Source organism: Somniosus microcephalus, unplaced genomic scaffold (assembly GCF_052327205.1).
Source record: "Somniosus microcephalus isolate GS21.2 unplaced genomic scaffold, FLI_Smic_1.0 unresolved_chr2, whole genome shotgun sequence".
In the NCBI taxonomy this organism is placed as follows: Eukaryota; Metazoa; Chordata; class Chondrichthyes; order Squaliformes; family Somniosidae; genus Somniosus; species Somniosus microcephalus.
Genome location: NW_028225180.1, coordinates 20,836,478 through 20,861,178, shown reverse-complemented (window position 1 = coordinate 20,861,178; position 24,701 = coordinate 20,836,478). Strand labels below are relative to the sequence as shown.

Genomic DNA, 24,701 nt, shown 5'->3' with positions numbered 1-24,701 from the left:
AAAGGTTTTTTTTCAATTCTTGGGGCACAATCTTATTCGCACATTCTTCCAAAATCCAAAGCAAGACAAAAGTTTTTAAACGCTTTTAACACAGAGAAGTGGGTGGAGCTAAAACAAACATAACAGAATCTTTCTTTTAAAGACAGACTTTCAGACAAAAGAAATACTGTAACTTCTTAAACATTCATAGTCAGGAAAAGTCACACAAACTGAAATTCAGCATTTTTTTAAGGTTCCTTTCACTCAGAAAATCTTGTGTTTTATTTGTCTCAGCACAAATGTTAATAACTTCCATGTCAGTAAAACTAGGCCTAGAAATTGGGTTGGTAGCGCCGGCGCTGAGCGCCTAAAGAGACCTAGAATTGGGGCGAAGCGCTATGTTGGGGTGGACGCTATGAAGATAGCGCCAACTCAGAAATTGACTATATATTTAGTGCCTGCGCTAAGTGTTTGTGCGCGCCCGCGAGCGCAAGCAGCTCATGACGTCATTTCAGTGTGCAACGCCTTTTAGGAGCGCCTGAGCGCATATTGGGTGGGTGGCGCCCGGAGCCTTAGCGCCCAGCGCTATTAGTGACAGTTCGAGGGAGGGCTAACAGGCCCTTCTCGGAGTAGGGGGGCGCTATTTAAAGGGGACAGCTCTACTGCAGAATCTTCTGCCACTTGGCCTGCTTATTGCGCTCGCTGCTAGAGAGAGTTGGCGAGCTAATGTGGAGCGGAGGTCTGGGATTTGAGCTTTACAGTACTTGGTACCTTCAACCCTGTCCGAAGCACTTGCACCACTACACCTAAAAGCCTTTTGACCAACTGGCATCGGAATGGGAGCTTGTTTGGAGGGCGACGGACCTCATCTGCACTCTGTGCAGCAGTCATGATGACCTGCCTTGCCCTGTGGGGAGACGGTGGCCGAACTTGCCTATCCCCCCTGCGTTGCTCCATGCCGCTTGGTCCGGCAACTGGTTCATCCTCAGAGCCACCCCCCCTCCCCTCGAGGGGACTACTATCCCCAGTCTGCAGATGTCTCCGCTCCCCGGATTCTGCAACGGCTGGTCCGGATTCCTCCTGGTCCTCGCCTCCGGTGGCACTGGCACTGGCAGCTTCAGCGCGTTGAGCCCGAGTTGGTGCTGCTTCATCTGAAAGTGGGAGGTGGAAGAGCGGCTTTAGCAAAAGGACAGGTTTGCTGAAAGGCATGCCAGATTGCGGCAAGGCTCTGACATGGCTGCACACTGAGGATGCATGCTGGTGGGGGGACCAAGTGGAAGGCAACAGGTGGAAAAGGTGAGAGTCTTACCCTCGCTGTCGGTAATGGGGTCGGCAGATGCAGTGGTCACAGGACCAGACAGACGTCCTCCAAGTATCTGGTGCACTCTCTCCTCCAGATCCGTGAGAGTGACCACTTGTGCAGGTCCACCACCGGTTTGACGCTGTTCTTTTCTATCTGCGCCATCTTGGACTGCAGGGGAAAGAAGGGGAGGTTCTGTTACATGAGGCCTTGAGACCTCATTGCATGCCCCCCATGGTGCAAGAGCCCTTACATGAGGCCTTGAGACCTCATCGCATGCTCCCCATGGTGCAAGAGCCCTTACATGAGGCCTTGAGACCTGATCGCATGCCCCCCATGGTGCAAGAGCCCTTACATGAGGCCTTGAGACCTCATCGCATGCCCCCCATGGTGCAAGAGCCCTTACATGAGGCCTTGAGACATCTGTCCATGTGTGTGGCCAGAAAGGGCCATGGGTGCATGCAAACAGATGGCCATTGGCGCATCATTGCAGCAGGGTGCCCGAAGTCAGCTGCAGATGGAGGGAAGCACAAGTTTGGTAAACCATCACTCACCCTAACGATCTGTGTGAGGTCATTGAATTTCTTCCTGCACTGAACAGGGGTCCTGGTCGCCATGCTGCTGGAATTCACCCTCACAGCAACCTCCCTCTAAGATCGTCGATAAGCCTTCTGATTTGGCCTCTTGCCATTATCCAGATACAGGACCTGTCGACGGTCTTCAACTGCAGCCACCAATTGGTCCAGAGCCTCAGTGCTGAAGCGCTCTGCTCTCTGTCTAACCTTCTCCATGCTGAACAAGGTTGTACCGCCAGACAAGGGTGAGCGCCGAATCTGAGGCCTACAGGGCGTTGGGTGTTGAAGCTCAGTCTGACTGACCCGCCCCTTTAAGAGCCGGCCGGCGCCTGCAGGTCTCGTGCTTTCCCGTAATTGAGTTCACCTGCGCTGCGCCCGTCCGCGTCGATATTGAGTAGCGCCTGACCTTTTGTGCCTTAAGAGCACCGTGCAATGGCTGATTTAGCGCCTCAATCCCCTTTGGGGGCGATGCAACCCAATATCGCGCCAGGCGGCGATAAGTTTCGTCTGGCTATAAACTTTGCGCATCGCCAGTTCTAACGCCTCAAGCGGGGCTATACCCAATTTCTAGGCCTAAGTTTCTCTTTTTCCATCGGTGTCCCCATCTTCTTTCTCCTTGTTTATCCTTTAGTTTTGCCAATTTTTTTCCTCTAATTTTGTCACCTGCTCCTGTAGATTTTCGTTTTAATTCCCTCGGTCTTTTGAATGACTGTTACTAATTGGTGTACCAATATAACTCCTGCTTTCTTTGTCTTACTTCCCTTTTGTGTCTCCCACCATTCTCGTTGCTACACTGGTACCTTAGACGGATCCCATCCATCCTTTTTCATCTTATCTATCAAACCTTTCTGATCGTCGGCATAGAGCCAACTCAATGATCCCGGCGGTCCCCAATCTGGGCCTCCGCCTTCTGTCATAATGTATTATTTTTGATACGAGTCTACCGCGTTCCGGTCCTCCCTAGTAACTCGTTCTCAGAGGTCTACCTATCATCCACCACTAGTGATGGCGGTCCTGACTTTAACTATCTCGCTGTCAGAGGTGATTATTTCACTTGTAGCCGTTAATACATTAATACCATACGTCGCGTCATGCAATACAACAGAGAGACTTTTAGTCTGTCTCAGATTCCCAACTAACTCTGGCCTTCATGTGGGCCCAATTGCCCTCGTAATTCCGGCTCAGTATGGGTCCTCGAGACATTTACATTCCGAAATAACACATCAGATTTCAATCAACTTAACCACTATTTAAACTTATCCACTATTTAAACTGCATCTCTCACCCGTCACGGATACCAGATTCTTTTGGCACTGCGTCACTGTCACACCGCCCTTCCGAGTGCTCTAATTTCTGGACGGTCAAGATTTGACTACTCGCCCTGTTCAGTGGTACAGGCGGTCTTCCAGCTCCGAAGTACCCTGCTCGCAGCGCCAATTTGTTGCGGTGAAAATAAATTCACATCTAAACCGTGTAAAAGTAAAAAGATGCAGTTTATTATCAGAGCTCTGGGAGAAGCGCCTCAGACCCCGCGGTCTGTGCGAGCACCTTCTCGTTCTCTCTTGGTTGGTACAGCTTTTTATTCTATTTTCATCCAATCACATTGTATTACAATAATCACCTGATCACATATGAATTCTTTTCAGTATTAATAAAGGTTAGTTACATCTTACTATGCCTTTGGTCACAGGTCAAATTCCCATGACCCCTATATTCTGCTGTGTCTACAATTTTTAGCTAAAGCAGCATATTCCTTATCACTTACGCAAAACACACATATTCTGTCTGGTCCCACAACTGCGTCTTATCTTGGTTTTTCGAAGCTTCTCACATTGTTCTTTGTTTAGTTTCACCTCTTTACGTAAATCAATTTTTATTGTGATATTTCTTATCTTATTCACTTTCACATGACCCCACTCCTTTGTTCTGACTTTAATTTTGCTGGCATCACTTAATTAGTGGTCACCTCGGCTGTCCGAATTCTGAGAGGGTTCAATTTAACCCCTTCAATACAATAGCTAATTAATCCTCCCCTGCAATGATTCTGGCGGTTAGGCCCTCGTGACCCTTCCTGGTCTGCAACACTGGGCTGCAGGTCATAGGTTACAGTATCAACAACTCGTTTGTAACTGAGCCCATTCTTTCTGTTCTGTTTCTTATCTCTGCCACCTGTGTTATGACGTCTGGTTCTACAGGCTGCCAGACCATAGTTGCTATGCTGAGGTTTCTTTAATAATCTATGCAAGCCATTTTGTTTCTTTATGTTACTACTTTAAGTTTAGCTGATTTTATTAAATCTTTCTCACAGTTCAGCATTAGCTGTGTGTAGCTTGGTGGCTATGCCTTATCTTATTCTTGTGAGGCTCCATTGTATAAAGTCCTTGAGCTGGGCAGACATTTTATCGCCACCTGTCTTCTCCTCAGCTCTTAGTGATTTCGCACATAACCCCTTTCTCTTTCCTTTGTTTTGCTCTGCATTTTAAACACTGAGAGGATTTGCTTTTAACCCTTTCAATACTATTTCCAATACTAATCCCGACACTGTTTGCAACACTGTTTACGATGTCGATTACGATACTATTTCCAGTCCTAATTCCGATAATGTTCGCGACACTGTTTACGATGCCGATTACGATACTATTTCCAATACTAATTCCGATACTGTTTGCGATACTGTTTACAATACTCTGTTCCTGTCCTGTACGTCTCCACTAACTGTGTCCTTTGGTCCCAGCACTCACGGTCCTGGTAGACGTGAAGGAATCGGATGCGGTGATGCAGGAGGAGGTTTTTGGTCCCATTCTGCCTGTCATCAACGTCAACTCTTCGGAGGAAGCCATTGCGTTCATCAACAGGCACCACAAACCGCTGGCCCTCTACGTGTACTCCACAAACAATAAGGTGTGGAGAGGCGCGACCCCCCATTGCTCAGTGCGGTCTGAGCGCAGCCACGCGGTTCATATCAGGAGCCGGTCCGTCCGTGCTGACCGTCTGAGCCCAGACATATCCGGAGCTGGTCCGTCCGTACTGACCGTCTGAGCCCAGACATATCCGGAGCTGGTCCGTCCGTACTGACCGTCTGAGCCCAGACATATCCGGAGCTGGTCCGTCCGTACTGACCGTCTAAGCCCAGACATATCCGGAGCCGGTCCGTCCGTACTGACCGTCTGACCCCAGACATATCCGGAGCCGGTCCGTCCGTACTGACCGTCTGACCCCAGACATATCCGGAGCTGGTCCGTCCGTACTGACCGTCTGAGCCCAGACATATCCGGAGCCGGTCCGTCCGTACTGACCGTCTGAGCCCAGACATATCCGGAGCCGGTCCGTCCGTACTGACCGTCTGAGCCCAGACATATCCAGAGCTGGTCCGTCCGTACTGACCGTCTGACCCCAGACATATCATGAGCCGGTCCGTCCATACTGACCGTCTGAGCCCAAACATATCCGGAGCTGGTCCGTCCGTGCTGACCGTCTGACCCCAGACATATCAGGAGCCGGTCCGTCCGTACTGACCATCTGACCCCAGACATATCCAGAGCCGGTCCGTCCGTACTGACCGTCTGACCCCAGACGTACCGGGAGCCGGTCCATCCGTACAGACCGTCTGACCCCAGACATACCGGGAGCCGGTCCGTCCATAATGACGGTCTGAACCCAGACATATCGGGAGCTGGTCCGTCCGTACTGACCGTCTGACCCCAGACATATCATGAGCCGGTCCGTCCATACTGACCGTCTGAGCCCAAACATATCCGGAGCTGGTCCGTCCGTACTGACCGTCTGAGCCCAGACATATCAGGAGCCGGTCCGTCCGTACTGACCGTCTGACCCCAGACATATCAGGAGCCGGTCCCTCCGTGCTGACCGTCTGACCCCAGACATATCGGGAGCCAGTCCATCCGTACTGGCCGTCTGACCACAGATATATCGGGAGCCGGTCTGTCCGTACTGACCGTCTGACCTGGGTTGGTGTTGAGACCCTTGAGATGGAACTGGCGGCTTCAGCTTGGGGTCTTGCTCCGGCCATTGGCCATTAACCCCATGGTCTGAGCAAATCCCCCAGTGGACAGTATGGTCTGAGCGAGTCCCCCAGTGGTTAGTACGGTCTGAGCGAGTCCCCCAGTGGTCAGTACGGTCTGAGCGAGTCCCCCAGTGGTCAGTACGGTCTGAGCGAGCCCCCAGTGGTCAGTACAGTCTGAGCGATTCCCGCAGTGGTCAGTATGGTCTGGGCGAGTCACCCAGTGGTCAGTAAGGTCTGAGCGAGTACCCCAGTGGTCAGTACTGTCTGAGTGAGTACCCCAGTGGTCAGTACGGTCTGAGCGAGTCCCCCAGTCGTCAGTACGGTCTGATCGAGGACTCCCAGTGGTCAGTACGGTCTGAGCGAGTCCACCAGTGGTCAGTACGGTCTGAGCGAGGCCCCCAGTGGACAGTACGGCCTGAGTGACTCACTCCAGTGGTCAGTACGGTCTGAGCGAGGACACGGTCTGAGCGAGGACTCCCAGTGGTCTGTACAGTCTGAGCGAGGACTCCCAGTGGTCAGTATGGTCTGAGCGAGTCCCCCAGTGGTCAGTACGGTCTGAGCGAGTCCCCCAGTGGTCAGTACGGTCTGTGTGAGTCCCCCAGTGGTCAGTACGGTCTGAGCGAGTGCCGCAGAGGTCAGTGCTGTCTGAGCGAGTCCCCCAGTGGTCAGTACGGTCTGAGCGAGTGCCCCAGTGGTCAGTACGGTCAGAGCAAGTCCCCCAGTGGTCAGTACAGTCTGAGCGAGACCCCCAGTGGTCAGTACGATCTGAGCGAGTCCTCCAGTGGTCAGCATGGTCTGAGCGAGTCCCCCAGTGGTCAGTATGGCCTGAGCGAGTCCTCCAGTGGTCAGTACGGTCTGAGCAAGTCCCCCAGTGGTCAGTATGGCCTGAGCGAGTCCCCCAGTGGTCAGGACGGGCTGAGCGTGTCCCGCAGTGGTCAGTATGGTCTGAGCGAGTGCCCCAGTGGTCAGTACTGGCTGAGCGAAGACTCCCAGTTGTCAGTATGGTCTGAGCAAGTCCCCCAGTGGTCAGTACGGTCTGAGTGAGTCCCCCAGTGGTCAGTATGGTTGGAGCGAGTCCCCCAGTGGTCAGTATGGTCTGAGCGAGTCCCCCAGTGGTCCGTACGGTCTGAGCGAGTTCCCCAGTGGCCAGTAGGGTCTGAACGAGTCCCCCAGTGGTCAGTACGGTCTGAGCGAGTGCCCCAGTGGTCGGTACAGTCTGAGCGAGTCCCCCAGTGGTCAGTACAGTCTGAGCGAGCCCCCAGTGGTCAGTACGGTCTGAGCGAGTCCCCCAGTGGTCAGTATGGTCTGAGCGAGACCCCCAGTGGTCAGTACAGTCTGAGGGAGCCCTCCAGTGGTCAGTACAGTCTGAGCGAGTCCCCCAGTGGTCAGTACGGTCTGAGTGAATCCCCCAGTGGTCAGTACGGGCTGAGCGACTCCCCCAGTGGTCAGTACGGTCTGATTGAGTCCCCCAGTGGTCAGTACAGTCTGAGCGAGGTCCCCCAGTGGTCAGTACGGTCTGAGCGAGTCCCCCAGTGGTCAGTATGGTCTGAGCGAGTCCCCCAGTCGTCAGTACGTCAAAGCGAGTCCCCAGTGGTCAGTTCGGTCTGAGCGAGTCCCCCAGTGGTAAGTATGGTCTGAGCGAGTCCCCCAGAGGTCAGTACAGTCTGAGCGAGGATTCCCAGTGGTCAGTTCGGTCTGAGCAAGTCCCCCAGTGGTAAGTATGGTCTGAGCGAGTCCCCCAGCGGTCAGTTCGGTCTGAGCGAGTCCCCCAGTGGTAAGTATGGTCTGAGCGAGTCCCCCAGTGGTCAGTACGGTCCGAGCGAGTCCCCCAGTGGTCAGTATGGTCTGAGCGAGTGCCCCAATGGTCAGTACGGACTGAGCAAAGACTCCCAGTTGTAAGTATGGTCTGAGCGAGTCCCCAAGAGGTCAGTACGGTCTGAGTGAGTCCCTGAGTGGTCAGTACGGACTGAGCGAGTTCCCCAGTGGTCAGTACGGTCTGAGCGAGTCCCCCAGTGGTCAGTACGGTCTGAGCGATTCCCCCACTGGTCAGTACGGTCTGAGCGAGTCCCTCAGTGGTCAGTACGGTCTGAGCTAGTCCCCCAGTGGTCAGTACGGTCTGAGCGAGGAGTCCCAGTGGTCAGCACGGTCTGAGCGAGTCCCACAGTGGTCAGTCTGGTCTGAACGAGCTCCCCAGTGGTCAGTACAGTCTGAGCGAGTCCCACGGTGGTCAATACGGTCTGAGCGAGGACTCCCAGTGGTCAGTACGGTCTGAGCGAGTCCCCCAGTGGACAGTACGGTCTGAGCGAGGACTCCCATTGGTCAGTACGGTCTGAGCGAGTTCCCGAGTGGTCAGTACGGTCGGAGCGAGGACTCCGAGTGGTCAGTACGGTCTGAGCGAGTCCCCCAGCGGTCAGTACGGTCTGAGCGAGTCTCCCAGTGGTCAGTACGGTCTGAGCGAGCCACCAGTGGTCAGTACGGTCTGAGCGAGTTCCTAAGTGGTCAGTACGGTCTGAGCGAGTCCCCCAGTGGTCAGTATGGTCTGAGCGAGTCTCCCAGTGGACAGTACGGTCTGAGCGAGTCCCCCAGTGGTCAGTACGGTCTGAGCGAGTCCCCCAGTGGTCAGTACTGACTGAGTGATTCCCACAGTGGTCAGTATGGTCTGAGTGAGTCCCCACGTGGTCAGTGCGGTCTGAGCGAGTTCCCCAGTGGTCAGTACGGTCTGAGCGAGGAATCCCAGTGGTCAATATGGTCTGAGCGAGTCCCCCAGTTGTCAGTATGGTCTGAGTGCGTCCCCCAGTGGTCAGTACGGTCTGAGCGAGTCCCCCAGTGGTCAGTTCGGTCTGAGCGAGTGCCCCAGTGGTCAGGATGGTCTGAGCGAGTGCCCCAGGGGTCAGTACGGTCTGAGCGAGTCCCCCAGTGATCAGTACAGTCTGAGCGAGTCCCCCAGTGGTCAGTATGGTCTGAACGAGTCCCCCAGTGGTCAGTACAGTCTGAGTGAGTCCCCCAGTGGTCAGTACGGTCTGAGCGAGTCCCCCAGTGGTCAGTACAGTCTGAGCGAGTCCCCCAATGGTCAGTACGGTCTGAGCGAGTCCACCAGTGGTCATTACGGTCTGAGCAAGTCCCCCAGTGGTCATTACGGTCTGAGCGAGTCCCCCAATGGTCAGTACGGTCTGAGCGAGTCCCCCAGTGGTCAGTACGGTCTGAGCGAGTCCCCCAGTGGTCAGTACGGTCTGAGCGACTCCCCCAATGGTCAGTACAGTCTGAGCGAGTCCCCAGGTGGTCGGTATGGTCTGAGCGAGTCCCCCAGTGGTCAGTACGGTCTGAGCGAGGACTCCCAGTGGTCAGTACGGGCTGAGCGAGGACTCCAAGTTGTCGGAATGGTCTGAGCGAGTCCACCAGTGGTCAGTATGGTCTTAGCGAGTCCCCCAGTGGTCAGTACAGTTTGAGCGAGCTCTCCCAGTGGTCAGTACGGTCTGTGCGAGTCCCCCAGTGGTCAGTACGGTCTGAGCGAGTCCCCCAGTGGTCAGTACGGTGTGAGCGATTCCCCCAGTGGTCAGTACTGTTTGAGCGAGTCCCCCACTGGTCAGTACGGTCTGAGCGAGTCCCCCAGTCGTCAGTACGGTCTGATCGAGGACTCCCAGTGGTCAGGATGGTCTGAGCGAGTCCCCCAGTGGTCAGTATGGTCTGAGCGAGGCCCCCAGTGGAAAGTACGGTCTGAGCGACTCACCCCAGTGGTCAGTACATTCTGAGCGAGTCCCCCAGTGGTCAGTACGGTCTGAGCGAGGACTCCCAGTGGTCAGTATGGTCTGAGCGAGTCCCCCAGTGGTCAGTACCGTCTGAGCGAGTCCCCCAGTGGTCAGTATGGTCTGAGCGAGTCCCCCAGTGGTCAGTACGGTCTGAGCGAGTGCCCCAGTGGTCAGTACGGTCTGAGCGAGTTCCTCAGTGGTCAGTACGGTCTGAGCGAGTCCACCAGTGGTCAATACGGTCTGAGTGAGTCCCCCAGTGGTCAGTATGGTTTGAGAGAGTCTGCCAGTGGCCAGTACAGTCTGAGCGAGACCCTCAGTGGTCAATACGGTCTGAGCGAGTCCCCCAGTGGTCAGTATGGTTTGAGAGAGTCTGCCAGTGGTCAGTACAGTCTGAGCGATTCCCCCAGTGGTCAGTACGGTCTGAGCGAGTCCTCCAGTGGTCAGTATGGTCTGAGCGAGTCCACCAGTGGTCAGTACAGTCTGAGCGAATTCCCCAGTGGTCAGTACGGTCTGAGCGAGTCCTCCAGTGGTCAGTATGGCCTGAGCGAGTCCCCCAGTGGTCAGTACAGTCTGAGCGAATTCCCCAGTGGTCAGTACGGTCTGAGCGAGTCCTCCAGTGGTCAGTATGGTCTGAGCGAGTCCACCAGTGGTCAGTACGGTCTGAGCGAGTCCCCCAATGGTCAGTACAGTCTGAGCGAGTCCCCCAGTGGTCAGTACGGTCTGAGCGAGTCCCCCAATGGTCAGAATGGTCTGAGCATGTTCCCCAGTGGTCAGTACAGTCTGAGCGAGGATTCCCAGTGGTCAGTACGGTCTGAGCGAGTCCCCCAGTGGTCAGTATGGTCTGAGCGTGTCCCCCAGTTGTCAATATGGTCTGAGCGAGTGCCCCAGTGATCAGTATGGGCTGAGCGAAGACTCCCAGTTGTCAGCATGGTCTGAGCGAGTCCCCCAGTGGTCAGTACGGTCTGAGCGAGACCCCAGTGGTCAGTACGGTCTGCGCGAGTCCCGCAGTGGTCAGTACGGTCTGAGCGAGTCCCCCAGTGGTCAGTACGGTCTGAGCGAGTCCCCCAGTGGTCAGTACGGTCTGAGCGAGTCCCCCAGTGGTCAGTATGGTCTGAGCGAGTCCCCCAGTGGTCAGTATGGTCTGAGCGAGTCCCCCAGTGGTCAGCACGGTCTTAGCAAGTCCCCCGGTGGTCAGTACAGTCTGAGCAAGTCCCCCAGTGGTCAGTATGGTCTGAGCGAGTCCCCCAGTGGTCATTACTGTCAGAGCACGGCCCCCAGTGGTCAGTACAGTCTGAGCGAGTCCCCTAGTGGTCAGTGCGGTCTGAGCGAGGATTCCCAGTGGTCAGTATGGTCTGAGCGAGTCCCCCCATGGTCAGTATGGTCTGAGCGAGTCCCCCAGTGGTCAGTCAGGTCTGAATGAGTTCCCCAGTGGTCAGTACGGTCTGAGCGAGTCCTCCTGCGGTCAGTATGTTCTGAGCGAGTCCCCCAGTGGTCAGTCCAGTCTGAGCAGGTCCCCCAGTGGTCAGTACAGTCTGAGCGAGTCCCCCAGTGGTCAGTACGGTCTGAGCGAGTCCCCCAGTGGTCAGTACGGTCTGAGCGAGTCCCCCTGTGGTCAGTACGGTCTGAGCGAGTCCCCCAGTGGTCAGTACAGTCTGAGCGAGTCCCCCAGTGTTCAGTACAGTCTGAGCGAGTCCCCCAGTGGTCAGTACGGTCTGAGCGAGTCCCCCAGTGGTCATTACGGTCTGAGGGAGTCCCCCAGTGGTCAGTACGGTCTGAGCGAATCCCACAGTTGTCAGTACGGTCTGAGCGAGTCCCCCAGTGGTCAGTACGGTCTGAACAAGTACCCCAGTGGTCAGTATGGTCTGAGCGAGTCCCCCAGTGGTTAGTACAGTCTGACCGAGTCCCCCAGTGGTCAGTATGGTCTGAGCAAGGACTCCCAGTGGTCAGTACGTTCTGAGCGAGCCCCCCAGTGGTCAGTACGGTCTGAGCAAGTCCCCCAGTTGTCAGTACGGTCTGAGCGAAACCCCCACTGGTCAGTACGGTCTGAGCGAGTGCCCCACTGGTCAGTACGGGCTGAGCGAAGACTCCCAGTGGTCAGTACGGTCTGAGCGAGTCCCCCAATTGTCAGTACGGTCTGAGCGAGTCCCCCAGTGGTCAGTACGGTCTGAGGGAGCCCCGCAGTGGTCAGTATGGTCTGAGTGATTCTCCCAGTGGTCAGTATGGTCTGAGCGAGTCCCCCAGCGGTCAGTGTGGTCTGAGCGAGTGCCCCAGTCGTCAGTACGGGCTGAGCGAAGACTCCCAGTTGTCAGTATGGTCTGAGCAAGTCCCCCACTGGTCAGTACAGTCTAAGCGAGTCCCCCAGTTGTCAGTATGGTCTGAGCGAGTCCCCCAGTGGTCAGTACGGTCTGAGCGAGTCCCCCAGTGGTCAGTATGGTCTGAGCGAGTCCCCCAGTGGTCAGTATGTTCTGAGCGACTCCCTCAGTGGTCAGTACAGTCTGACCGAGACCCCCAGTGGTCAGTACCGTCTCAGCGAGGATTCCCAATGGTCAGTATGGCCTGAGCGAGTCCCCCAGTGGTCAGTACGCTCTGAGGGAGTCCCCCAGTGGTCAGTACGGTCTGAGCAAGTCCCCCAGTAGTCAATACGGTCTGAGCGAGTCCCCCAGTGGTCAGTACGGGCTGAGCGAGTCCCCCAGTGGTCAGTACTGTCAGAGTGAGTCCCCCATTGGTCAGTACAGTCTGAGCGAGTCCCCTAGTGGTCAGTGCGGTCTGTGCGAGGATGCCCAGTAGTCAGTACGGTCTGAGCGAGTACCCCCAAGTCAGTACGGTCTGAGCGAGTCCCCCAGTGGTCAGTCTGGTCTGAACGAATTCCCCAGTTGTCAGTACATTCTGAGCGAGTCCCCCAGTGGTCAGTACAGTCTGAGCGAGTCCCCCAGTGTTCAGTACAGTCTGAGCGAGTGCCCCAGTGGTCAGTACGGTCTGAGCGAGTCCCCCAGTGGTCATTACGGTCTGAGCGAATCCCCCAGTGGTCAGTACGGTCTGAGCGAGTCCCCCTGAGGTCAGTACGGTCTGAGCGAGTCCCCCAGTGGTCAGCACAGTCTGAGCGAGTCCCCCAGTGGTCAGTATGGTCTGAGCGAGTCCCCCAGTGGTCAGTACAGTCTGAGTGAGTCCCCCAGTGGTCAGTACAGTCTGAGCGAGTCCCCCAGTGGTCAGTACGGTCTGAGCGAGTCCCCCAGTGGTCAGTACGGTCTGAGCGATTCCCCCAGTGGTCAGTACAGTCTGAGCGAGTGCCCCACAGGTCAGTATGGTCTGAGCGAGGACTCCCAGTGGTCAGTACGGTCTGAGCGAGGATTCCCAGTGGTCAGTACGGTCTGAGCGAGTCCCCCAGTGGTCAGTAGGGTCTGAGCGAGTGCCCCACTGGTCAGTATGGGCTGAGCGAAGACTCCCAGTGGTCAGTACGGTCTGAGCGAGTCCCCCAGTGGTCACTACAGTCTGAGTGAGTCCCCCAGCGATTAGTACGGTCTGAGCGAGTCTCGCATTGGTTAGTACGGTCTGAGCGAGTCACCCAGTGGTCAGTACGGTCTGAGCGAGTCCCCCAGTGGTCAGTATGGTCTGAGCGAGTCACCCAGTGGTCAGTACGGTCTGAGCGAGTCCCCCAGTGGACAGTACGGTCTGAGCGAGTCCCCCAGTGGTCAGTATGGTCTGAGCAAGTCCCCCAGTGGTCAGTACAGTCTGAGCGAGGACTCCCAGTGGTCAGCACGGTCTGAGCGAGTCCCCCAGTGATCAGTCTGGTCTGAACGAGTTCCCCAGTGGTCAGTACGGTCTGAGGGAGACCCACAGTGGTCAGTGCGGTCTGAGCGAGGACTCCCAGTGGTCAGTACGGTCTGAGCGAGTCCCCCAGTAGTCAGTACGGTCTGAGCGAGGACACCCAGTGGTCAGTACGGTCTGAGCGAGTCCCCCAGTGGTCAGTACGGTCTGAGCGAGGACTCCGAGTGGTCAGTATCGCTCTGAGCGAGTCCCCCAGTGGTCATAACGGTCTGAGCGTGTATCCCAGTGGTCAGTACTTTCTGAGCAAGTCCCCAGTGGTCAGTACGGTCTGAGCGAGTCCCCCTGTGGTCAGTACGGTCTGAGCGAGTCCCCCAGTGGTCAGTACGCTCTGAGCGTGTCCCCCATTGGTCAGTACGGTCTGAGCGAGTCCCCCAGTGGTCAGTACAGTCTGAGCGAGTCCCCCAGTGGTCAGTATGGTCTGAGCGAGTCCCCCAGTGGTCAGTACGGTCTGAGCGAGGACTCCCAGTGGACAATATGGTCTGAGCGAGTCCCCCAGTTGTCAGTATGGTCTGAGTGCGTCCCCCAGTGGTCAGTATGGTCTGAGCGAGTCCCCCAGTGGTCAGTACGGTCTGAGCGAGTGCCCCAGTGGTCAGTACGGTCTGAGCGAGTGCCCCAGTGGTCAGTACGGTCTGAGCGAGTCCCCCAGTGGCCAGTACTGTCTGAGCGAGTCCCCCAGTGGTCAGTATGGTCTGAACGAGTCCCCCAGTGGTCAGTACAGTCTGGGTGAGTCCCCCAGTGGTCAGTACGGTCTGAGCGAGTCCCCCATTGGTCAGTACAGTCTGAGCGAGTCCCCCAATGGCCAGTACGGTCTGAGCGAGTCCACCAGTGGTCATTACAGTCTGAGCAAGTCCCCCAGTGGTCATTACGGTCTGAGCGAGTCCCCCAGGGGTCAGTACGGTCTGAGCGAGTCCCCCAGTGGTCAGTACGGTCTGAGCGAGTTTCCCAGTGGTCAGTACGGTCTGAGCGAGTCCCCCAGTGGTCAGTATGGTCTGAGCGAGTCCACCAGTGGTCAGTACGGTCTGAGCGAGTCCCCCAATGGTCAGTACGGTCTGAGCGAGTCCCCCAGTGGTCAGTACGGTCTGAGCGAGTCCCCCAATAGTCAGAATGGTCTGAGCATGTTCCCCAGTGGACAGTACGGTCTGAGCGAGGATTCCCAGTGGTCAGTTCGGTCTGAGCGAGTCCCCCAGTGGTCAGTATGGTCTGAGCGAGTTCCCCAGTGGTCAATATGGTCTGAGCGAGTGCCCCAGTGATCAGTACGGGCTGAGCGAAGACTCCCAGTTGTCAGTATGGTCTGAGCGAGTCCCCCAGTGGTCAGTACGGTCTGAGTGAGACCCCAGTGGTCAGTACGGTCTGCGCGAGTCCCCCAGTGGTCTGTACGGTCTGAGCGAGTCCCCCAGTGGTCAGTACAGTCTCAGCGAGTCCCCCAGTGGTCAGTACGGTCTGAGCGAGTCCCCCAGTGGTCAGTACGGTCTGAGCGAGCCCCCCAGTGGTCAGTATGGTCTGAGCGAGTCCCCCAGTGGTCAACATGGTCTTAGCAAGTCCCCCGGTGGTCAGTACAGTCTGAGCAATTCCCCCAGTGGTCAGTACGGTCTGAGCGAGTCCCCCAGTGGTCATTACTGTCATAGCACGGCCCCCTGTGGTCAGTACGGTCTGAGCGAGTATTCCCAGTGGTCAGTATGGTCTGAGCGAGTCCCCCCATGGTCAGTACGGTCTGAGCGAGTCCCCCAGTGGTCAGTACAGTCTGAGCGAGTCCCCCAGTGGTCAGTATGGTCTGAGCGAGTCCCCCAGTGGTCAGTACGGTCTGAGCGAGGACTCCCAGTGGACAATATGGTCTGAGCGAGTCCCCCAGTTGTCAGTATGGTCTGAGTGCGTCCCCCAGTGGTCAGTACGGTCTGAGCGAGTCCCCCAGTGGTCAGTACGGTCTGAGCGATTGCCCCAGTGGTCAGTACGGTCTGAGCGAGTGCCCCAGTGGTCAGTACGGTCTGAGCGAGTCCCCCAGTGGCCAGTACTGAGCGAGTCCCCCAGTGGTCAGTATGGTCTGAACGAGTCCCCCAGTGGTCAGTACAGTCTGGGTGAGTCCCCCAGTGGTCAGTACGGTCTGAGCAAGTCCCCCAGTGGTCAGTACAGTCTGAGCAAGTCCACCAATGGCCAGTACGGTCTGAGCGAGTCCACCAGTGGTCATTACGGTCTGAGCAAGTCCCCCAGTGGTCATTACGGTCTGAGCGAATCCCCCAGGGGTCAGTACGGTCTGAGCGAGTCCCCCAGTGGTCAGTACGGTCTGAGCGAGTTCCCCAGTGGTCAGTACGGTCTGAGCGTGTCCCGCAGTGGTCAGTATGGTCTGAGCGAGTCCACCAGTGGTCAGTACGGTCTGAGCGAGTCCCCCAATGGTCAGTACGGTCTGAGCGAGTCCCCCAGTGGTCAGTACGGTCTGAGCGAGTCCCCCAATAGTCAGAATGGTCTGAGCATGTTCCCCAGTGGACAGTACGGTCTGAGCGAGGATTCCCAGTGGTCAGTTCAGTCTGAGCGAGTCCCCCAGTGGTCAGTATGGTCTGAGCGAGTCCCCCAGTGGTCAATATGGTCTGAGCGAGTGCCCCAGTGATCAGTACGGGCTGAGCGAAGACTCCCAGTTGTCAGTATGGTCTGAGCGAGTCCCCCAGTGGTCAGTACAGTCTGAGTGAGACCCCAGTGGTCAGTACGGTCTGCGCGAGTCCCCCAGTGGTCAGTACGGTCTGAGCGAGTCCCCCAGTGGTCAGTACAGTCTGAGCGAGTCCCCCAGTGGTCAGTACGGTCTGAGCGAGTCCCCCAGTGGTCAGTACGGTCTGAGCGAGCCCCCCAGTGGTCAGTACAGTCTGACCGAGACCCCCAGTGGTCAGTACGGTCTCAGCGAGGATTCACAATGGTCAGTATGGCCTGAGCGAGTCCCCCAGTGGTCAGTACGCTCTGAGGGAGTCCCCCAGTGGTCAGTACGGTCTGAGCAAGTCCCCCAGTAGTCAATACGGTCTGAGCGAGTCCCCCAGTGGTCAGTACGGGCTGAGCGAGTCCCCCAGTGGTCAGTACTGTCAGAGTGAGTCCCCCATTGGTCAGTACAGTCTGAGCGAGTCCCCTAGTGGTCAGTGCGGTCTGTGCGAGGATGCCCAGTAGTCAGTACGGTCTGAGCGAGTACCCCCAAGTCAGTACGGTCTGAGCGAGTCCCCCAGTGGTCAGTCTGGTCTGAACGAATTCCCCAGTTGTCAGTACATTCTGAGCGAGTCCCCCAGTGGTCAGTACAGTCTGAGCGAGTCCCCCAGTGTTCAGTACAGTCTGAGCGAGTGCCCCAGTGGTCAGTACGGTCTGAGCGAGTCCCCCAGTGGTCAGTACGGTCTGAGCGAGGACTGCCAGTGGTCAGTGCGGTCTGAGCGAGTCTCCCAGTGGTCATTACGGTCTGAGCGAGTCCCCCAGTGGTCAGTACGGTCTGAGCGAGTCACCCAGTGATCACTATGGTCTGAGCGAGTCCCCCAGTGGTCAGTATGGTCCGAGCGAGTCCCCCAGTGGTCAGTACAGTCTGAGCGAGTCCCCCAGTGGTCAGTACATTCTGAGCGAGTCCCCCAGTGGTCAATTTCGTCTGAGCGAGTCCCCTAATGGTCAGTATGGTCTGAGCGAGTCTCCCAGTAGTCAGTACGGTCTGAGCGAGAACCCCAGTGGTCAGTATGGTCTGAGCAAGGACTCCCAGTGGTCAGTACGGTCTGAGCGAGGATTCCCAGTGGTCAGTACGGTCTGAGCGAGTCCCCCAGTGGTCAGTACGGTCTGAGCGATTGCCCCACTGGTCAGTATGGGCTAAGCGAATACTCACAGTGGTCAGTACGGTCTGAGCGAGTCCCGCAGTGGTCAGTACAGTCTGAGCGAGTCCCCCAATGGTCAGTATGGTCTGAGCGAGTCCCCCAGTGGTCAGTATGGACTGAGCGAGTCACCCAGTGGTCATTACGGTCTGAGCAAGACCCCAGTGGTCAGTACGATCTGAGCGAGGACTCCCAGTGGTCAGTACGGTCTGAGCGAGTCCCCCAGTGGTCAGTACGGTCTGAGCAACTCCCCCCTTGGTCAGTACGGTCTAAGCGAGTCCCCCATTAATCAGTATGATCTGAGCGAGGACTCCCATTGTTCAGTACGGTCTGAGCGAGTCCCCCAGTGGTCAGTACGGACTGAGCGAGTCCCTCAGTGGTGAGAACGGTCTGAGCGAGTCCCCCAGTGGTCAGTACATTCTGAGCGAGTCCCCCAGTGGTCAGTACGGACTGAGCGAGTCCCCCAGTAGTCAGTATGGTCTGAGCGAGTCCTCCAGTGGTCAGTACGGACTGAACGAGTCCCCCAGTAGTCAGTATGGTCTGAACGAGGACTCCCAGTGGTCAGTATGGTCTGAGCGAGTCCCCAATTGGTCAGTACGGTCTGAGCGAGTCCCCCAGTGGTCAGTGCGGTCTGAGCGAGTACCCCAGTGGTCAATACGGTCTGAACGAGTCCCCCAGTGGTCAGTACGGTCTGAGCGAGTACCCCAGTGGTCAGTATGCTCTGAGCGAGTCCCCCAGTGGTCAGTACGGTCTGAGCGAGTCCCCCAGTTGTCAGTCTGGTCTGAGCGAGTCCCACAGTGGTCAGTATGGTCTGAGCGAGTCCCCCAGTGGTCAGTACGGTCTGATCGAGTCCCCCAATGGTCAGTTGGTCCGAGCGAGGACTCCCATTTGTCAGTATGGTCTGAGCGAGTCCCCCAGTGGTCAGTGTGGTCTGAGCGAGGACTCCCAGTGGTCAGTACGGTCTGAGTGAGTCTCCCAGTGGTCAGTACAGTCTGAGCGAGTCCCCCAGTGGTCAGTATGGTCTGAGCGAGTCCCCCAGTGGCCAGTATGGACTGAGCGAGTCCCCCAGTGGTCAGTACGGTCTGAGCGAGGGCGCCAGTGGTCAGTATGGTCTTAGCGAGGACTCCCAGTGGTCAGTACGGTCTGAGCAAGTCCCCCAGTGGTCAGAACGGTCTGAGCGAGTCCCCCAGTGGTCAAAACGGTCCGAGCGAGTCCCCCGGTGGTCAGAATGGTCTGAGCGAGTCTCCCAGTGGTCAGTATGGACTGAGCGAGTCCCTCAGTGGTGAGAACGGTCTGAGCGAGTCCCCCAGTGGTCAGTACATTCTGAGCGAGTCCCCCAGTGGTCAGTACGGACTGAGCGAGTCCCCCAGTAGTCAGTATGGTCTGAACGAGGACTCCCAGTGGTCAGTATGGTCTGAGCGAGTCCCCAATTGGTCAGTACGGTCTGAGCGAGTCCCCCAGTGGTCAGTGCGGTCTGAGCGAGTCCCCCACTGGTCAATACGGTCTGAACGAGTCCCCCAGTGGTCAGTACGGTCTGAGCGAGTACCCCAGTGGTCAGTACGGTCTGAGCGAGTCCCCCAGTGGTCAGTACGGTCTGAGCGAGTCCCCCAGTGGTCAGTACGGTCTGAGCGAGTGCCCACTTTTCAGTATGGGCTCAGCGAAGACTCCCTGTGGTCAGTACGGTCTGACCGAGTCCTGCAGTGGTCAGTACAGTCTGAGCGAGACCCCAATGGTCAGTATGGTCTGAGCGAGTCCCCCAGTGGTCAGCATAGACTGAGCGAGTCACCCAGTGGTCAGTACAGTCTGAGCAAGTCCCCCAGTGGTCAGTACGATCTGAGCGAGGTCTCCCAGTGGTCAGTACGGTCTGAGCGAGTCCCCCAGTGGTCAGTACGGTCCAAGCGAGTCCACCCTTGGTCAGTACGGTCAAAGCGTGTCCCCCATTGGTCACTATGATCTGAGCGAGGACTGCCAGTGGTCAGTATGGTCTGAGCGAGTCCCCAATTGGTCAGTACGTTCTGAGCGAGTCCCCCAGTGGTCAGTACGGTCTGATCGAGTCCCCCAATGGTCAGTACGGTCTGAACGAGTCCCCCAGTGGTCAGTACGGTCTGAGCGAGTCCCCCAGTGGTCAGTATGCTCTGAGCGAGTCCCCCAGTGGTCAGTACGGTCTAAGCGAGTCCCCCAGTTGTCAGTACGGTCTGAGCGAGTCCCCCAGTGGTCAGTATGGTCTGAGCGAGTCCCACAGTGGTCAGTACGGTCAGAGCAAGTCCCCCAATGGTCAGTATGATCTGAGCGAGGACTCCCATTGGTCAGTATGGTCTGAGCGCGTCCCCCAGTGGTCAGTGTGGTCTGAGCGAGGACTGCCAGTGGTCAGTGTGGTCTGAGCGAGTCTCCCAGTGGTCAGTACGGTCTGAGCGAGTCCCCCAGTGGTCAGTACGGTCTGAGCGAGTCACCCAGTGATCTCTATGGTCTGAGCGAGTCCCCCAGTGGTCAGTATGGTCCGAGCGAGTCCCCCAGTGGTCAGTACGGTCTGAGCGAGTCCCCCAGTGGTCAGTACATTCTGAGCGAGTCCCCCAGTGGTCAAAACGGTCCGAGCGAGTCCCCCGGTGGTCAGAATGGGCTAAGCGAATACTCCCAGTGGTCAGTATGGACTGAGCGAGTCCCTCAGTGGTGAGAACGGTCTGAGCGAGTCCCCCAGTGGTCAGTACATTCTGAGCGAGTCCCCCAGTGGTCAGTACGGACTGAGCGAGTCCCCCAGTAGTCAGTATGGTCTGAACGAGGACTCCCAGTGGTCAGTATGGTCTGAGCGAGTACCCAATTGGTCAGTACGGTCTGAGCGAGTCCCCCAGTGGTCAGTGCGGTCTGAGCGAGTCCCCCACTGGTCAATACGGTCTGAACGAGTCCCCCAGTGGTCAGTACGGTCTGAGCGAGTACCCCAGTGGTCAATATGGTCTGAGCGAGTCCCCAAATGGTCAGTATGGTCTGAGCGAGTCTCCCAGTAGTCAGTACGGTCTGAGCGAGTCCCTCAGTGGTCAGTATGGTCTGAGCGAGGACTCCCAGTGGTCAGTACGGTCTGAGCGAGGATTCCCAGTGGTCAGTACGGTCTGAGCGAGTCCCCCAGTGGTCAGTACGGTCTGAGCGAGTGCCCACTTTTCAGTATGGGCTCAGCGAAGACTCCCTGTGGTCAGTACGGTCTGACCGAGTCCTGCAGTGGTCAGTACGGTCTGAGCGAGTCCCCCAATGGTCAGTATGGTCTGAGCGAGTCCCCCAGTGGTCAGCATAGACTGAGCGAGTCACCCAGTGGTCAGTACAGTCTGAGCAAGTCCCCCAGTGGTCAGTACGATCTGAGCGAGGACTCCCAGTGGTCAGTACGGTCTGAGCGAGTCCCCCAGTGGTCAGTACGGTCCGAGCCAGTCCAACCTTGGTCAGTACGGTCAAAGCGAGTCCCCCATTGGTCAGTATGATCTGAGTGAGGACTGCCAGTGGTCAGTATGGTCTGAGCAAGTCCCCAATTGGTCAGTACGGTCTGAGCGGGTCCCCCAGTGGTCAGTACGGTCTGATCGAGTCCCCCAGTGGTCAGTACGGTCTGAACGAGTCCCCCAGTGGTCAGTACGGTCTGAGCGAGTCCCCCAGTGGTCAGTATGCTCTGAGCGAGTCCCCCAGTGGTCAGTACGGTCTAAGCGAGTCCCCCAGTTGTCAGTACGGTCTGAGCGAGTCCCCCAGTGGTCAGTATGGTCTGAGCGAGTCCCACAGTGTTCAGTACGGTCAGAGCAAGTCCCCCAATGGTCAGTATGATCTGAGCGAGGACTCCCATTGGTCAGTATGGTCTGAGCGCATCCCCCAGTTGTCAGTGTGGTCTGAGCCAGGACTGCCAGTGGTCAGTACGGTCAGAGCGAGTCTCCCAGTGGTCAGTACGGTCTGAACGAGTCACCCAGTGATCACTACGGTCTGAGCGAGTCCCCCAGTGGTCAGTATGGTCCGAGCGAGTCCCCCAGTGGTCAGTACGGTCTGAGCGAGTCCCCCAGTGGTCAGTACATTCTGAGCAAGTCCCCCAGTGGTCAATATCGTCTGAGCGAGTCCCCTAATGGTCAGTATGGTCTGAGCGAGTCTCCCAGTAGTCAGTACGGTCTGAGTGAGACACCCAGTGGTCAGTATGGTCTGAGCGAGGACTCGCAGTGGTCAGTACGGTCTGAGCGAGGATTCCCAGTGGTCAGTACGGTCTGAGCGAGTCCCCCAGTGGTCAGTACGGTCTGAGCGAGTGCCCCACTGGTCTGTATGGGCTAAGCGAATACTCCCAGTGGTCAGTACGGTCTGAGCGAGTCCCGCATTGGTCAGTACGGTCTGAGCGAGTCCCCCAATGGTCAGTATGGTCTGAGCGAGTCCCCCAGTGGTCAGTATGGACTGAGCGAGTCACCCAGTGGTCAGTACGGTCTGAGCTAGCCCCCAGTGGTCAGTACGATCTGAGCGAGGACTCCCAGTGGTCAGTATGGTCTGAGCGAGTCCCCCAGTGGTCAGTACGGTCTGAGCAACACCCCCCTTGGTCAGTACGGTCTCAGCGAGTCCCCCATTAATCAGTATAATCTGAGCGAGGACTCCCATTGGTCAGTACGGTCTGAGCGAGTCCCGCAGTGGTCAGTACGGACTGAGCGAGTCCCTCAGTGGTGAGAACGGTCTGAGCGAGTCCCCCAGTGGTCAGTACATTCTGAGCGAGTCCCCCAGTGGTCAGTACGGACTGAGCGAGTCCCCTAGTAGTCAATATGTTCTGAGCGAGTCCCCCAGTGGTCAGTACGGACTGAGCGAGTCCCCCAGTAGTCAGTATGGTCTGAACGAGGACTCCCAGTGGTCAGTATGGTCTGTGCGAGTCCCCAATTGGTCAGTACGGTCTGAGCGAGACCCCCAGTGGTCAGTGCGGTCTGAGCGAGTCCACCAGTGGTCAATACGGTCTGAACGAGTCCCCCAGTGGTCAGTACGGTCTGAGCGAGTACCCCAGTGGTCAGTATGCTCTGAGCGAGTCCCCCAGTGGTCAGTATGGTCTGAGCAAGTCCCCCAGTGGTCAGTACATTCTGAGCGAGTCCCCCAGTGGTCAATATGGTCTGAGCGAGTCCCCAAATGGTCAGTATGGTATGAGCGAGTCTCCCAGTAGTCAGTACGGTCTGAGCGAGTCCCTCAGTGGTCAGTATGGTCTGAGCGAGGACTCCCAGTGGTCAGTACGGTCTGAGCGAGGATTCCCAGTGGTCAGTACGGTCTGACCGAGTCCTGCAGTGGTCAGTACGGTCTGAGCGAGTCCCCCAATGGTCAGTATGGTCTGAGCGAGTCCCCCAGTGGTCAGTATAGACTGAGCGAGTCACCCAGTGGTCAGTACAGTCTGAGCAAGTCCCCCAGTGGTCAGTACGATCTGAGCGAGGACTCCCAGTTTTCAGTACGGTCTGAGCGAGTCCCCCAGTGGTCAGTACGGTCCGAGCGAGTCCACCCTTGGTCAGTACGGTCAAAGCGAGTCCCCCATTGGTCAGTATGATCTGAGCGAGGACTGCCAGTGGTCAGTATGGTCTGAGCGAGTCCCCAATTGGTCAGTACGGTCTGAGCGAGTCCCCCAGTGGTCAGTACGGTCTGATCGAGTCCCCCAGTGGTCAGTACGGTCTGAACGAGTCCCCCAGTGGTCAGTACGGTCTGAGCGAGTCCCCCAGTGGTCAGTATGCTCTGAGCGAGTCCCCCAGTGGTCAGTACGGTCTTAGCGAGTCCCCCAGTTGTCAGTATGGTCTGAGCGAGTCCCCCAGTGGTCAGTATGGTCTGAGCGAGTCCCACAGTGGTCAGTACGTTCAGAGCAAGTCCCCCAATGGTCATTATGATCTGAGCGAGAACTCCCATTTGTCAGTATGGTCTGAGCGCGTCCCCCAGTTGTCAGTGTGGTCTGAGCGAGGACTGCCAGTGGTCAGTGCGGTCTGAGCGAGTCTCCCAGTGGTCATTACGGTCTGAGCGAGTCCCCCAGTGGTCAGTACGGTCTGAGCGAGTCACCCAGTGATCACTATGGTCTGAGCGAGTCCCCCAGTGGTCAGTATGGTCCGAGCGAGTCCCCCAGTGGTCAGTACAGTCTGAGCGAGTCCCCCAGTGGTCAGTACATTCTGAGCGAGTCCCCCAGTGGTCAATTTCGTCTGAGCGAGTCCCCTAATGGTCAGTATGGTCTGAGCGAGTCTCCCAGTAGTCAGTACGGTCTGAGCGAGAACCCCAGTGGTCAGTATGGTCTGAGCAAGACCCCAGTGGTCAGTACGATCTGAGCGAGGACTCCCAGTGGTCAGTACGGTCTGAGCGAGTCCCCCAGTGGTCAGTACGGTCTGAGCAACTCCCCCCTTGGTCAGTACGGTCTAAGCGAGTCCCCCATTAATCAGTATGATCTGAGCGAGGACTCCCATTGTTCAGTACGGTCTGAGCGAGTCCCCCAGTGGTCAGTACGGACTGAGCGAGTCCCTCAGTGGTGAGAACGGTCTGAGCGAGTCCCCCAGTGGTCAGTACATTCTGAGCGAGTCCCCCAGTGGTCAGTACGGACTGAGCGAGTCCCCCAGTAGTCAGTACGGACTGAGCGAGTCCCTCAGTGGTGAGAACGGTCTGAGCGAGTCCCCCAGTGGTCAGTACATTCTGAGCGAGTCCCCCAGTGGTCAGTACGGACTGAGCGAGTCCCCCAGTAGTCAGTATGGTCTGAGCGAGTCCTCCAGTGGTCAGTACGGACTGAACGAGTCCCCCAGTAGTCAGTATGGTCTGAACGAGGACTCCCAGTGGTCAGTATGGTCTGAGCGAGTCCCCAATTGGTCAGTACGGTCTGAGCGAGTCCCCCAGTGGTCAGTGCGGTCTGAGCGAGTACCCCAGTGGTCAATACGGTCTGAACGAGTCCCCCAGTGGTCAGTACGGTCTGAGCGAGTACCCCAGTGGTCAGTATGCTCTGAGCGAGTCCCCCAGTGGTCAGTACGGTCTGAGCGAGTCCCCCAGTTGTCAGTCTGGTCTGAGCGAGTCCCACAGTGGTCAGTATGGTCTGAGCGAGTCCCCCAGTGGTCAGTACGGTCTGATCGAGTCCCCCAATGGTCAGTTGGTCCGAGCGAGGACTCCCATTTGTCAGTATGGTCTGAGCGAGTCCCCCAGTGGTCAGTGTGGTCTGAGCGAGGACTCCCAGTGGTCAGTACGGTCTGAATAAGTCTCCCAGTGGTCAGTACAGTCTGAGCGAGTCCCCCAGTGGTCAGTATGGTCTGAGCGAGTCCCCCAGTGGCCAGTATGGACTGAGCGAGTCCCCCAGTGGTCAGTACGGTCTGAGCGAGGGCGCCAGTGGTCAGTATGGTCTTAGCGAGGACTCCCAGTGGTCAGTACGGTCTGAGCGAGTCCCCCAGTGGTCAGAACGGTCTGAGCGAGTCCCCCAGTGGTCAAAACGGTCCGAGCGAGTCCCCCGGTGGTCAGAAT

The 24,701-nt window shown here is 57.2% G+C and overlaps 1 protein-coding gene across 1 annotated transcript in view; it reads left to right on the top strand.

Annotated features, from left to right (window-relative positions):
- Positions 1 to 4,575: 4,575 nt before the first annotated feature.
- Positions 4,576 to 24,701, top strand: part of LOC147092246 (aldehyde dehydrogenase family 3 member B1-like) — a gene marked incomplete at its 5' end in the record, with an annotated part of 51,390 nt that continues 31,264 nt past the window's right edge. Inside the window, one exon of the mRNA XM_085975583.1 lies at positions 4,576 to 4,755. Within this exon, the coding sequence (XP_085831709.1) occupies positions 4,576 to 4,755 (180 nt within the window). The remainder of the gene's footprint in view (positions 4,756 to 24,701) is intronic.